The sequence below is a fragment of the Sapajus apella genome, unplaced genomic scaffold (genome assembly GCF_009761245.1).
Source record: "Sapajus apella isolate SASKATOON/1434 unplaced genomic scaffold, GSC_monkey_1.0 scaffold46, whole genome shotgun sequence".
Lineage (NCBI taxonomy): Eukaryota > Metazoa > Chordata > Mammalia > Primates > Cebidae > Sapajus > Sapajus apella.
The window spans coordinates 18,151,180-18,165,202 of NW_022436986.1; the positions used below are offsets into that span (position 1 = coordinate 18,151,180).

The window sequence follows — 14,023 nt, forward strand, 5'->3', positions numbered from 1 at the left end:
AGAAAGTTTTTGCCTAAGTGTTAGTTCCATTTTGCGGCACCAAGCACTTTTACTTCTAACAACAGTCACGGTTACTGAAGTTTAGATAAAAAAGTGTCACCCCCTATGTCAGCCCTCCCCTGAAACACATGTGGACTCTAGTCTGGCCATGGGCACAATACTGTTTTAAGCCACTGTAACTACACTCCCACCAAATCCCAGTTTCTAACAGGGGGCACAGAGCATTTTTAGAAGACGCTTGGTAACAAAATAATTAACCAAGGAAAAAACAATCTTAGTCACAGGATATTTTTACTGGAATTCAGACATTACTTTTGAATATAAGAAATTGGAATTGCATCAAAGCAATGCTGCCTAACAGACACAGCAGGAAACTTATTGGCATGGCCAGACTGGTATATTTTCTTATTAGTATATCAACTAATTGTAGGAAAACAACTGTTTCTAAAGTGCTTGAAACGTTTGCCTACGTGACTGCTCTCTTTTTCAATGACCTCCTTCATAAAGTCAAATTCTCTCCCAAACTTAAGCCCATCTCACTGCATATTGTAAAGAATGGATTATGAATGAATTAACAGAGATGTTTATATAGGAAGTTGCAGAGATTCTCTTGCAGTCAACGTCTAGAGGAGCTGACCCTCAGGCATCATTCAGAGGAAGTCCCAGCCAAGATCCACAGATGTGTAGCCTTTTGTCAATATCACACTGTACATCAGGAGTTTCAAGTTCATTGCACAAAACTAGTCCCATAGTAGGGAATACTCAGCATTCCTGAGTTTTCTCCTTTTGGGGGACCCCACAGGGATAGCCACCATCTTGATCTAGGAATGGCACCAAGCTGGGAATGGAGAAAGTTGCAGGCCCACATGCTCCCTGGATAGAAGTCACACGTGCCTCTGTGCTGGCACCTGAGAAGCTGTCAGAACAACTGCCCCAGCAGCAGTGCATCCTCCCCATGCAGTGTCCATCTGTAATCTAGACATGGAGAAGGAAAAGAAAAGAGACAAATATGAACACACTTTGGTTTTCCCACTGAGCATCTCTACGCACAGCTCACATGCACACTCATGGGAAGAGGCAAGGGGAAGCAGCACGGAAGCTCAGCCACCCCTCTGTGTGTGGCCAGGGCAGCCATCACTGGTCCTGCTCTTTTCCTGGGAAGGCCTCCCCTGTGCTACCTGGAGGTACAGGGTTAGCCATGTCTTTACCACTGAGTGTACTCTGCTGAGCTGAGGACAACTTCCACACACACCCCTTTTGACTCCCTTCATCCCCAGCTGTTCATGACTCGAATCCATCCTCCCCTCCATTCCACTCATTTCTCAAAAATGACACCCTCACATACCACACCGCTGAGAAGGAGAGGAATGCGAGAATGATCACAACAGCCACGGAGCCCAGTCCAACACCCACCATCTGCAGCAGGGTGAGTGACGAATCTGTGGGACAAAACCACATGCTGAGGGCTGAGTGCATGGCATTGCCACCTCCCAGGAGGCACACACCCCACTGCCCTCATTCCATTTTAACCCAGAGCTTGGCCCCATTTAACAAAGAATTCCAAGAATGCCCAGCGTGCCTGTGTGTCCCCTGAGCTGGCCCTGTGGATATGCAGCCTCAGTAAATTACAGTTACAGGGTATTTCTGAAAAGGAAGTGTAAAGCCAGACCATGTTAAAGTTACAAAAGAGAAAAAAGCTGATCTTGTTGAGCATACAAATACTACGCAACTTGCTAGGTTTTTGCTGGTCCTTTCTCAAGTCAATTACATGTGATAGATTTTTATGGCGCATTTTCTTTTGCATGGAGGGAGAAGTCTTTATGACATTATTTGAATTTGGTTCCAAAACTGATAGCCCTGATGATCAGATATAGCAAAGGAATATCCTTTGTTGAGTCACCTGTTGTTTGTCACCTGATTCACCTTTGTTGAGTCACCTGTCATTTTCTCTATACCTCAACAAGGATCAAACCTCCCTGCTTTGCTCAGCAGGTTTACTGAGAGGATAAAATAAGAAAATTGATGTAAAAATACTTTGAAAGACATACTTTCTGTTTTGGGACCATCATATGCCAACTCCAGGGAGAGAGATACCCGATTACAAACTAACAAACACCCACATCTGAGTTGCACATTTGGGCCAAGTGACTGACTTAGAGCATCATCTTCTAGATTAGAGCAAAATTTTCATTTTAATTTGCAAACACTTATTTAGCATTTACTATGTGCCATACACTGTTCTAAGCACCTCACACATATTAACTCAGTCTCCTAACCAGGCTTTACATTGGATACTATTATTATTTCCTTTAGGAACCAAGGTGGGGAGTGGTTAAGTACAGCTCAGGTCTTTACAGCCAGTTTAAGAGCAGTGCATTTCTATTGGAAACTCCGTACAGTAACTGGCACTAGTAAGAGGAGCCATAGAATACACCTTGTGTTAAACAGCCCTGCAGAACTTGAAACCGCCTTTGCAAAAATTATAACTGAGAAAATTATAACAGTGAAAAAGATCTGACCTAACTGACTCCATCTTGCTTCCAACCTCCAACTGTCCTTGTTCATTCCTGGGCGTAGGCTGAACTAACTTTGGGAGGAACTCAGTTTATAGGATTTTTTTTGTCTCTTGTTTGTTTGTTTTTTGACATGGAGTCTCACTCTGTTGCCCAGGCTGGAGTGCAGTGGTGCAATCTCGGCTCACTACAACCTCCGCATCCTGGGTGCAAGAGATTCTCCTGCTTCAGCCTCCTGAGTAGGTGGGACTACAGGCACACATCACCCTGACTGGCTAGTTTTTATATTTACAGTAGAGATGGGGTTTCATCATATTGGTCAGGCTGGTTTTGAACTCCTGACCTCATGATCAGCCCGCCTCAGCCTCCCAAAGTGCTGGGATTACAGGTATGAGCCACTGCACCCAGCCTACAGTTTAACTTTGAAACAAAGATGATAACAGCCCTTTCCCAAAACAAACCCTCTTCCTGCCTGGGGACTAGACTGCCTTTGCAGGACTAACAAATTAGCCATGAGATTAGAAATTACGGTTTAAGAGTCCTGCAGCTGGAGCTTGCAAGATTCTGAACCTCTCAAATTGCTCCTGGGGATAACATCACTACTGTAAAACCTAAGATCAGTGCTTGAGATATTTTGCAGACCCTGGAGCAGATGGCACAAAGGAGATCCATAAACTGGCTCATCTTACCTTGTGGCCCCCACCCAGGAACTGACTCAATGCAAGAGGACACCTTCGACTCTCTATGATTTCATCTCCAACCCAACCAATCAGCACTCCTGACTCACTGGTCCTGTACCCCCTACCCACTAAGTTATCCTTAAAACCCAATCCAGAGTTTTCAGGGAGACTGATTTGAGTGATAATAAAACTCCAGTGTCCCATACAGCTGGTTCTGTGTGAATTAAACTCTTTATTGCAATTCCTATCTTGATAAATCGGCTCTGTCTAGGCAGCAGACAAGCAAAACCCAACAGGCAGTTACTAATTCTCAAAAAGCACTGTTAAGAGTCTTTCTAGAAAACATGGTGTATCTTATTTGGTTGCTTTTAGTCTTTATAAGAAAAATGGCCTTGATACTTTAAGACAATAGATTACTTATTTTATTTTTATTTATTATTTTTTTTTGAGACAGAGTTTTGCTTTGTTGCCCAGGCTAGAGTGCAGTGGGATGATCTCAGCTCACTGCAACTTCTACCTTCTAGGTTCAAGTGATTCTCCTGCCTCAGTCTCCCTAATACCTGGGATTACAGGCATGTTCCACCATGCCCAGCTAAGTTTTGCATTTTAGTAGAGACAGGGCTTTGCCATGTTGGCCAGGCTGGTCTCAAACTCTTGACCTCAGGTGATCTGCCCACCTTAGCCTCCCAAAGTGCTGGAATTACAGGCATGAGCCACTGTGCCCGGCCAAGAAGCTAAATTATAAAATGGAAGGAGAAACCATGATTAAGTGAAGAATTAGCAAAGAAAAAAATATTAGGAGAGTGACTTGAATTGCAAGATGTAAAACAGTGCAGTATTAGTATAAGAATAAATATATTGGAACAAAATAGCCTAGAAACAAATCCAAGTATATCAAATACTTTCAAAGCTTGAATACTGGAGTCAGATGTCCAAGTCTTTATCTGAACACCACCACTGTCTGTGTGACTTTGTCCAACCTATGCATCCATTCTGTGCCTCAGTCTCCATGCTGAGGGATGCTGTAATAACATGGGAATTATAGCAATGCTACCCACCACTAGGTAGTGTGAGAAATCAGTGAGTTAGTACAGGCTAAAACAGTGCCGGGCACAGAATAAGCAATAAGAAAATGTTAGCTATTGTTAATTATTGTTTTTTGTTGTTGTTGTTGTTTTGATACTGTTTCAGATCATTGGGGAAATGATAAATTATTCATAACTAGTGCTGAGAAAATTGGCTAACCATTGAGAATCAATTAATTTTGATCACTAGAGCTTATACCATATACAAAATAAAATCCAAATTTTATTTTAGATTAAATTGAAACCTAAAAGGATCAGGAAATGTTAGTGAATATTTACCTAGTATTAAAGGGGGTAAGAAATTTCTAAACATATTTGTTAGCACAGAAACCTTAAAATAAGAGAATGAGAGATTTAACCACTTTACAAAGCACGCACTTCTTATACCAAAAACTACCATAAGCAAGATTAAAAGGCAAATGGCAAACTAGGTAAACTATCTAGATAAGAAGTTAACATATAGAGAGTGTTACAAATTACTAAAGACATACCTCCATAGCAAAATGAGCCAATTCTATGAAAAGGTAAATCACATGTAAAACATGATTACAGATGATCAACAAAACTTTGATCAAATGCTCTATTTCAAGTAATAAAAATGCAAATTAAGGCATTAAGATCCCATCTTTGTGCATAACTCAGAAACATTTTTTTTAATGCCATCTTTGCATACTAATTATCTCGGTTTGTTTTGTTTTGTTTTGAAGAGAAAATACAGTTCTGGAGATGGATGGGGGAGCTGGTACTTTCCTGTACTGGCATTTCATCCAATCTAGCCAGTATTCCTTCCAAATTCCGTCGTCAATTTTTTTCCTGGGTGTTTTTTCCTCTATACTTTTGCCCTCTGTATATTTTAATCACCGATTGATGAGTATGTTAAACTGAAGATGACTGTGGACAGAGATCCATGTCATGCATATTCTTGGGTTTGATTTCAACTCATTAATAATTGTTAATGAGTTGATGTCAACTGTGCTTAGTCATTCAGCTTGTTTGTAAGCCCACATAGAGCCCACATGTCACCACATTTTCCACAAGGACATTATTAAATGTTTGTTGAAGTCAAAATACATTATGCATGCCATATTTTCCTGTCCAATTACTGACTCTGTGCAAGAAGAAATGGAAAGCAATTGACTTAATCTGCTCTGACTCCTGGGAACTGCTGTTTCTTCTACTAGGAATACACAAGCCATCACTTGAAGACCTTGTCTTGCCTTGACTTCAGGTTACCATCACCTACACTTCCGGTGGCTCTTCCTTTGTACAAAGTTCCTTGTTCTTTGCTCATCTCTAGTCTTCTTACATCTCTCCATTTCCTTCAATATTTCTCAAAGATCACTTGCAATGGTTTATCATCTTATGTGAAAATTATATGAGCCTGCCAGAATGTGCTTCATCCATGTTGGAAGACTTGAACCTATGTAGGGGTAGTGAGCTCTTTTCTTGCTTCTAACTCTCCGCTCACAGACCAAGAGGACAGAAGCAAAGTAAGAGTTAAGGAAACTGACTTTCTCTTGACCATCCACCAGCAGGATCTACCTGGGCTCAACAATTCCTTACTCTAGACATAGTATTGTAAAATAATGTTTATTTATTCAGCATAGCACATTTGGGTTTTGGCTCCAGGAATGATTCTTGCTGGTAGACCAGTTCCTGGTTATATACCTTTTTGTCTGCTTTGTATATATACTCTGAAATCTGATTCAATCTAATCAAGAGTGCTTATGAGTGTTGCCACACAAGCTTCCTTAGAGACTTTTCTCATTAATTCCTTACTAAGAAAATTTACAACTGGCAAATTTGAATAGTGTTTTTTATAGCCTCACCATCCTTTGGTTATCCTCCCTTTCCGTGGTCTCATGCCACAGAACCATGCTTATTTTTCTTCTGAATCACTTGTAGAATATTTTTTTTATAAACCCAAGTGAATAAATTATGTATTATATCCCAGATCAGTTACTCAGTCTTGGAGAAAGTAAATCCGTTAGGACTAAACTTCACCATTCTCTTTATGATGGCTCCCTCAAGAGAGCTAGTGCTCAGGAGTGATGGGGCCTTCCTGGGCTTATCTTTTACCCCTTTCCTGATAGAAATATCACAGGTGCTGAAGAGGAAGTTAGAAAAGTCCTATTTCTACTCTCAGACTTTGTGACTGCTTGAGGACTTCCCACAGGTGTGGACATTTTTTCATGCATATACACAGGCCTGGTCACTTCCTGGGAAAGCACCAATTCTGTTCTCCAAATGGTAAAATAATAATAATAATAATTAGCAAAGTGACTTCTATTTACTCTGTTAAGTTTCTCTTTGCTATTCTGAATTCCATTCGGAGTAAAGATGGCAAAGGAAATCAAAGCAGAAAACTAATTTAGAGATCAATAATGCTTGTTATTCCATTTGTATGGAATAACATTGCTGTATTCCATTTTCATTGCAGCTTAACAAATTACCATAAACTTAGGTAGCGTTAACCCATTTATTAGCTCAGAATTCTGTGGGTGGTAAGTTCAGGCACATTGTGGCTCGTTCTCTGCTCAGGGCCTGTATTAGTCCCTTCTCACACTGCTATAAAGAATTACCTGAGACTGGGTAATTTAAAAGAAAAAAGGTTTAATTGACTCAGTTCCACAGGCTGTACAGGAGGTAAGGCTACGGAGGCCCCGAGAAACGTTCGATCATGGCAGAAGAGGAAGGGGAAGTAGGCACAGTCTTCACATGGCCACAGCAGGAGAGAACAGTGAAGGGGGAAGTGCTATACACGTTCAAACAACTGGATCTCATGAGAGCTCTATCATGAGAAGAGCAAGGGGTAGGTAGACCATTCCCATGATTTGGTCTTCTCCCACCAGGCCCTTCCTTCAATACATGGGGATTAAAATTCAACATGAGATTTGGGTGAGGACACAGAGCCAAACCATATTAGGGCCTTATAAGGCTAGAATCAAGGTCTCAGGTGGACTGCATTTCCTTCTGGAGTCTCCGGAGAAGAATCTACTTCCAAGCTCATTCAGGTCATTGGCTAAATTCAGTTCCTTGCTGCTATGGTTTGAGTTTATCCCCTCTGAAACTCACTTGAAATTTAATCCTTATTGTGGTAGTGTCAGGAGGTGGGGCCTAGTGGGAGCTGTTTCGGTCATGGGGTTGGAGCCCTCATGAACAGATTAATGACCTTCCTGAGAGGTGAGTGAGTTCTTCCTCTGGAGGGTCTGTATTACCAGGGATCTGCTCGTTGTAAAATCAAGTCAACTTCCTAGACTGTTTCTTGCTTCCTGTGTCATCATGTGATCTCTTTGTATATATACCTGCTGGCTTTTCCACTTCTCTGCCATTGGCCTGACCCAGCATGTAGCCCTCACCAGAAGCAGGCCAGATGCAGCACTATGCTCTTGAACTTTCCAGCCTAAGGACTCATGAGCTAAATAAACCTCTTTTCTTTATAAATTACCCAGCCTCCAGCATTACGTTACAGCAACACAAAACAGACACTTGCGGTTGTAGGACTAGGGTCCCCATTTTCTTACTTGCTACAGCCAGGCCATGCTCAGCTCCTACTGTTACGCTGCACTCCTTGCCATGTGGACCCCTCCATCTTCAAGCTGGCAGGAGAATTTCCCTGTGTCAAATCCATCTCATTCTTTGAAGCCCCAACTCTCCCTATCTCTAACTTCTAACCAGATTTAAAGAGCTCCTGTGGTTAGGTCAGGCCCATCTGGATAATCTCCCTGTTTGGGAGCTTAATTACATCTCCAAAATCCCTTCACAACAATAGCTAGAACAGTCTTTGAATGAATAACTGAGAGAAGGTAGATGTACACCAAAGACCAGGGATTTGGGAACCATCTTAGAATTCTTCCATCACAACTGTAAAAGCTTAAAATGATTGTGTGCATGAATATCCGTACAAATATAGTAAATACATATGTATACATACATACCAGGTTTATATCTTGATGTAAGTCTTCTTTGGCTTATTTAATTTGATAACTATGCTTCATTTCCCATAAAACTAACTGCTGGTTCCTCAGTAATCATTCAGCCCAATTCAATGCATTCTGATTGAATACCCAGTGCATATCTGGCTCTGTTCCTGCTCTTCAAATGCCCTCTAAGGGTGTGAAATGTAGTAGTAGAAGACAAAACAAGTGCACACCCATTGCTCTAAAATATAGCAGAATAGCCCAAGAGGGCCAGATCCTGTCCTGTTGAGGAGATTTAAAAAGCTTCAGGGAGGAAAGGACATCTGACTTTAATCTTGAAGAACAGATGAGATTGTAACAAGCAGAGATTCACAAGTAGGTGATTGGAAAATCCAGATAGAAGTCGTCAAGTAATTATATGAGCAAGGACATTAAGAGGAGAAAATATGGGCCAGAAAACAGCTGGCACATATGTTTGAATGGAGAAAAATAACAGATGGGATTAGAAGAGTATGTTTGTGTCAAACAGGACTTGGAAGCCAAATTAAAAAATAATGGAGGATCATGGAAATGGAGGAAACAACAAAATTAGTGCTGCAGAGGAAAATCCTGAACTCTATTTTTTTTTTTTTTTTTTGAGACGGAGTCTCCTCTGTTGCCTGGGCTGGAGTGCAGTGGTGCAATTGGCTCACTGCAACCTCTGCCTCCCGGGTTCAAGAAATTCTCTGCCTCAGCCTCTCAAGTAGCTGGGATTACAGGTGCCTACCACCACACCTGGCTAATTTTTTGTATTTTCAGTAGAGACAGGGTTTCACCATCTTGGCCAGACTGGTCTTGAACTCTTGACCTCGTGATCCCCTTGCCTTGGCCTCTCAAAGTGCTGGAATTACAGGCATGAGCCACCACACTCAGTCAAATCCTGAACTCTTGTGATGGGAGATGAGGAAGGAGAATTTGTCAGTCATCCATGCTACAAGTAGGAAGGCCTATGCTCAGGGAGTGAACAAAGAAATGAAAATCAGAGAGGCGTGCCCACAGTGCGAAATGTGGGTTAAAAGAGAAAGAGGAGTAGTCACGAATGACTCAGAGGTTTCATGCTTACAACTGGAGAATGTTCCCTGATTGCAGCTTATTATCACCTCACATATATCAGTTGACCTTGCTTTGTGACTCAAGAAATCACAGACTCATAGGACTCTGTGGCTGGAAAGGATCTCAGAGATCTCAGAGAGAGGGTGATTGAGAACTGGCCAAGTTAAATATCATTTCAAAGGCACTTGGCTGATTAATGGCAGGAGACTCAGGCAAGTAAGCTCAGGCCTCTGCATCTTCCATCAAACTGACTGCTGGTTTCCTAGTAATCTTTACAAAGCTCTTCTAGAGGCAATATGCAAAAGGCAAATAGCATAATTTGTCACTGGGCAGAGGCCAGAACGGGGCTGAGGCTTGGCACGCATGAACTGGCACCATTTCAGGACTAATTTAGATCTCACTTCTTTGAAGATTGCTTTCTGAAATGGCAGTCTCCAAAATTTTTTGAAAAAGTAGACTGCCCGAGATGGGTGCACAACACAGGCAAATGTTATACGTGGATAAATATGTGCTAGAATTGCCTTCAGGATTTCCACAGAACAGTGTTTTTCCTACTATCTTCCAGAGATTTCCAGTGTTTTAATTTCAAAAATTCAAACTCTCCTTCAATATTGGTTCTTAAGCTGAGGGGAGACCAGGGCACTGCCAAAGCCACTAAGATATTTTCAAAGCAAAATCCTTCCTGTTAACTCAATCATAGCAGAATGACTGTAACCAGCTCTTTGGCAATTTCTTCTACCCAGCTTGAAGGTTTTCCAATCATAGCAAATAGCTGCTGAGTGGAGGGGACTCTGGAAGCTATCGCTTCTGTGTCTTGAAAGTGTGCACATCTTAATTCTTCTGATAAAAGCATCTCTTTTCCTCATGAGAATGCCATTCCCAACCCTAGAGCTTCAGGGGATGGACTGGCAAAATACATATATATATATATATGTATATAATATACATATATATGTATATAATATACATATATATGTATGTACATATGTATATAAAATATATATATGTATACTATATATGTATATATATGATATATATATATATATATATGAATGTTGAATTGTGTGGCTGTTTCTTGTGGCCCTTATTAAAGTCCTACAAGTAAAGGGAGCTTGGCCCATCTGCACACAGAAACTGCACAGCACCCATCTTTGCCAAGAGAGGCCCTTGCTGCCAGGTAATCAGCAACCCAAGATGGCCAACGGTCATGGCCTTGCACCCTGCTGAAAAGCCAAGTCCTCTACCCTTGTTGCAGTTGGTTTGAGCAGAGGTAAAAAGATGAAAATTAGATTAGGAGAGAAGCAGACAAATAGAAGAAGCCTAATTACCCAGCCCCCTGCACAGTATTCTCTATTTACAGGATTAAAAAATCCCCCATTAGAAAGTGCTATCCACTGGAATCCTTAGGGAAGGAAGTTTACACCGGCACTTCCTCACCATGCCAGTTGATTGTTGTATGCTGCTCTGAAGCAGGGGAAAGGATGTAAAGGGTTAAACTGATACTGTGGGCGAAGGGCAGAATTTCTCAGCCTGTTGCTAGGACTCATAAACCACACGGAAAAGGTCCAGATTCCAAGGTCATAAACGGGACAAATTTCTGGTATTAGCTACAAACGAATGGAATTCCTGGGAATCAAATCCACTGGCTGCCTGCCTGTTGGTTTTAAAGAAATGTACCCATACTGCCAGGGAAATCCCTAGCCTGGAAAACAAAGACCTGTGATTGCTCAAACCCTAAGGCAATTTCCCCGCCTGAATAACTCTTCCAAAGCAAAGAAGGTTTAAGCTGTACAGCACTCAGTAAAGATGTTCCCCTGCATCTCTTAGGAAAGGCTTTGGAGGAAATGGACAAGGGGTACCATCAGGCAGACCCAAACTGACCACCCAAGTGACCCATTCTGCTGCCAGGGCAGAGGATGCTTGCTTCTCCTGGCCAGCAAGAGGTGATCATTGCTATAGCCCCCCTGACCACTACACATTATCTTTTCCTTCTTTCTAAATTAGAGTATTTATTGTGTTATTCAGTTTTCCCTCTCATATTATATACTGTGGTTTGAGGTTGGTTAAATTTGCCATTTAGTCATAGATTACTTACAAGCACAAGAAACACATCTGGACTTGATCAAGAGGAACATGCTATCCCCAGGATTCCTGGTCTTGGAGCTGGATGCAGTAACACACCCAGCTTTGAGTTGTTTTCCACCAGGGTTCCATGTGAGATTGTACATGGGATAGTTCCATTTTGTTAAGGGAAGATGTTTTTCTCAATATTATATGTGTATGTGCACAAGCTACGCAGCCAAATGGTAATGGACTGTTGTAGCCCTTGTACTGGTCTTTCAGCATCTTTTCCTGGGCTCCACTTCTTGATGGGGATTCTGTCTCCCTCTCGATTCAACCCTAGTGAACGTATTGGTCACATTGCTCTGCCTCCAACCAGCCATGAGGAGGCATAAAACCCAAGGGAGGCCGATCATCCTAGCCTTCCTCCTATTAACAGTGATTCATCCAATGGACAGTCACTAAACCTAGGAAGAAAGCACCTTTCCCTGAATTGAAAAGCTATGTGTTCCCAGTGAAATTGCAAAGCTGGGGAAGCTTGCCATCCCTCCCTCTCATATGCCTTGTTGTAGAAGGAAACGAAGCCAAGTCACGCTTAAAAACAGAACTGAAATAAGAGAAAGATAGAAAGAGAAGTCCCACTCACAGTGTTGAGTCCCCAGGCCCAGTTCCCAGAGCCTTGGTGGAGTAGCTCTTAATTCTATAAGCTCCCATCCACTCACCCTCCTCCAACCTTTTTCAGCTATGAAGCTTTTTGCTTAAGGTAGTATGAATTGGGTTCTGGTCACCAGTGACAATTTTAAAAACAGATCTCATCAATATGAACTTGATGCTGCAAAGAAGAAAGAAGGACAGCATTTGTAGACAGAAAGTAATTTTACCTTTCACCTGAGCCCAAACTGCACAGGAGTGTCTTCTCACCTATAAAGGAAAACAAAGCAATGCATTTAACCAGGTGGCACACAGTGTCAGTTGAAATAACACAGTTTGGAGGCTGAAGCCCTCTGAGTTTCAGCTTTTTCAATCTCTTCATATGAACTAGATCTTTAAAGTCCAATCTAGCTCTAATATCTTGTGATATCACTAAGTGCTCAAGGGACTGGCATGGATTGCACGGACAGAAGTGACCCTACAGATCACTTCTATAGGCTTCCAATAGGTCTTGGAAAGCACACATGATAGGCCAACAGCAGGAGTGGCAAAAAGGATCATTCCCCTGGCCAGCTCTGAGCAACTGGCATGGACTGCCTGGAGAACTATGCTAAAAAGAATTCTGAGGTCACACGTTCAGAAGGTTCTGCAAGAAGTGGTGATGCATGCTACAGGCAAAGCTATGGGAAGTCCCAGGATACAATACTTCACCTATCTGAATGTCATTTGGCAATGTCAGTTACCCAAATATGTCCATGAACCAGGAAGAAAGGAACAGGAACATATTTGAAAGTTCATCCATAGTAGAAGAAACCTACAGATTCATTGGAATGAACACCTCTTCCCTGCTACCATTATGATATGCGTATTTACCTCTTAGAAATGCTGGGGACTTGCTGTGTATAAGACTTGAAAATATTACCCAGAGGAAGCTGAATGGTGAGGGTTAGAGAAGAATCCTTCCAGCCGGGCACAGTGGCTCATGCCTGTAATCCTAGCACTTTGGGAGGTCGAGGTGGGCAGATCACCTGAGGTCAGAAGTTCAAGACCAGTCTGGCCAACATGGTGAAAGCTTGTCTCTACTAAAATACAAAAATTAGCTAGGCATGATGGCAGGTGCCTGTAATCCCAGCTACTTGGGAGGCTGAGACAAGAGAATCACTTGAACCTGGGAGACAGTGGTTGCAGTGAGCCAAGATAGTGTCACTGCACTTCAGCCTGGGTGGCTAAGCAAGACTGTCTCAAAAAAAAAGAGAAGAATCCTTCCAATGTCATTAGGAGATTCTCTTTCAAATGACAGCCTTGGGCATTCTGGTCTTGATTTTATTAATTTTCTTTTTAACTTAAGGTTAAAAATTCTGAGAAAAGCTGCTGGGTGTAATGGCTCACATCTGTCATCTGTAATCCCAGCTTTGGGAGGCTGAGGTGGGCGGATCACCTGAGATCAGGAGTTAGACACCAGCCTGGCCAACATGGTGAAACCCCATCTCTACTAAAAATACAAAATAGCCAGGCATGGTGGTGGGTGCCTTTAATTCCAGCTACTTGGGAGGCTGAGGCAGGAGAACTGCTTGAACTCAGGAGGCAGAGGTTGCAGTGAGCCAAGACCATGCCATCGCACTCTAGCCTGGGCAACAGAACGAGACTCCATCTCAAAAAAAAAAAAAAAAGTCTTGAGAAAATCTTAAAATAGCCATAAGTGTTTGAATGTGACTAACATTTGCTTTGATGCTAAGTGCAGAGATTATAAATGGAAGGTAATGTGCAAGAATAACCAGCGAAGGACATATTTCAAGACATTGGAGAATGGAAGGGACCTCAAATAGCAAGGCAGTTTGGGGGAATGGAGTATATTAAAGGAGAGAAACTGGAAGGGGCCAGGTGAAGGAGGGAGCTTACTAAACTGAAATGCCTTGATCATACTTGCATTTTATAAAACTCATGCTGGCAGTGAGTGGTATGGAGCAAGGAGATGGGTAGAATAAGAGACAGGAGATGAGTTAGAAAAGTGGTGTTCAGGT

The 14,023-nt window shown here is 42.1% G+C and overlaps 1 protein-coding gene across 8 annotated transcripts in view; it reads right to left on the reverse strand.

Moving 5' to 3' along the window:
* Positions 1-272: 272 nt before the first annotated feature.
* SUSD1 (sushi domain containing 1) overlaps positions 273-14,023 on the reverse strand; it is a 140,193-nt gene continuing 126,442 nt past the window's right edge. For 3 of the 8 annotated variants that reach the window (XM_032240352.1, XM_032240350.1, XM_032240354.1), the window contains exon 13: positions 10,324-12,272. In XM_032240352.1, coding sequence (XP_032096243.1) covers positions 12,090-12,272 — 183 coding nt within the window. In that variant the 3' untranslated portion in view covers positions 10,324-12,089. Of the gene's footprint in view, positions 976-1,345; positions 1,440-10,322; positions 12,273-14,023 lie in introns of those variants that run through there. The other 5 variants (XM_032240348.1, XM_032240355.1, XM_032240351.1 and 2 more) reach the window with 4 other exon arrangements.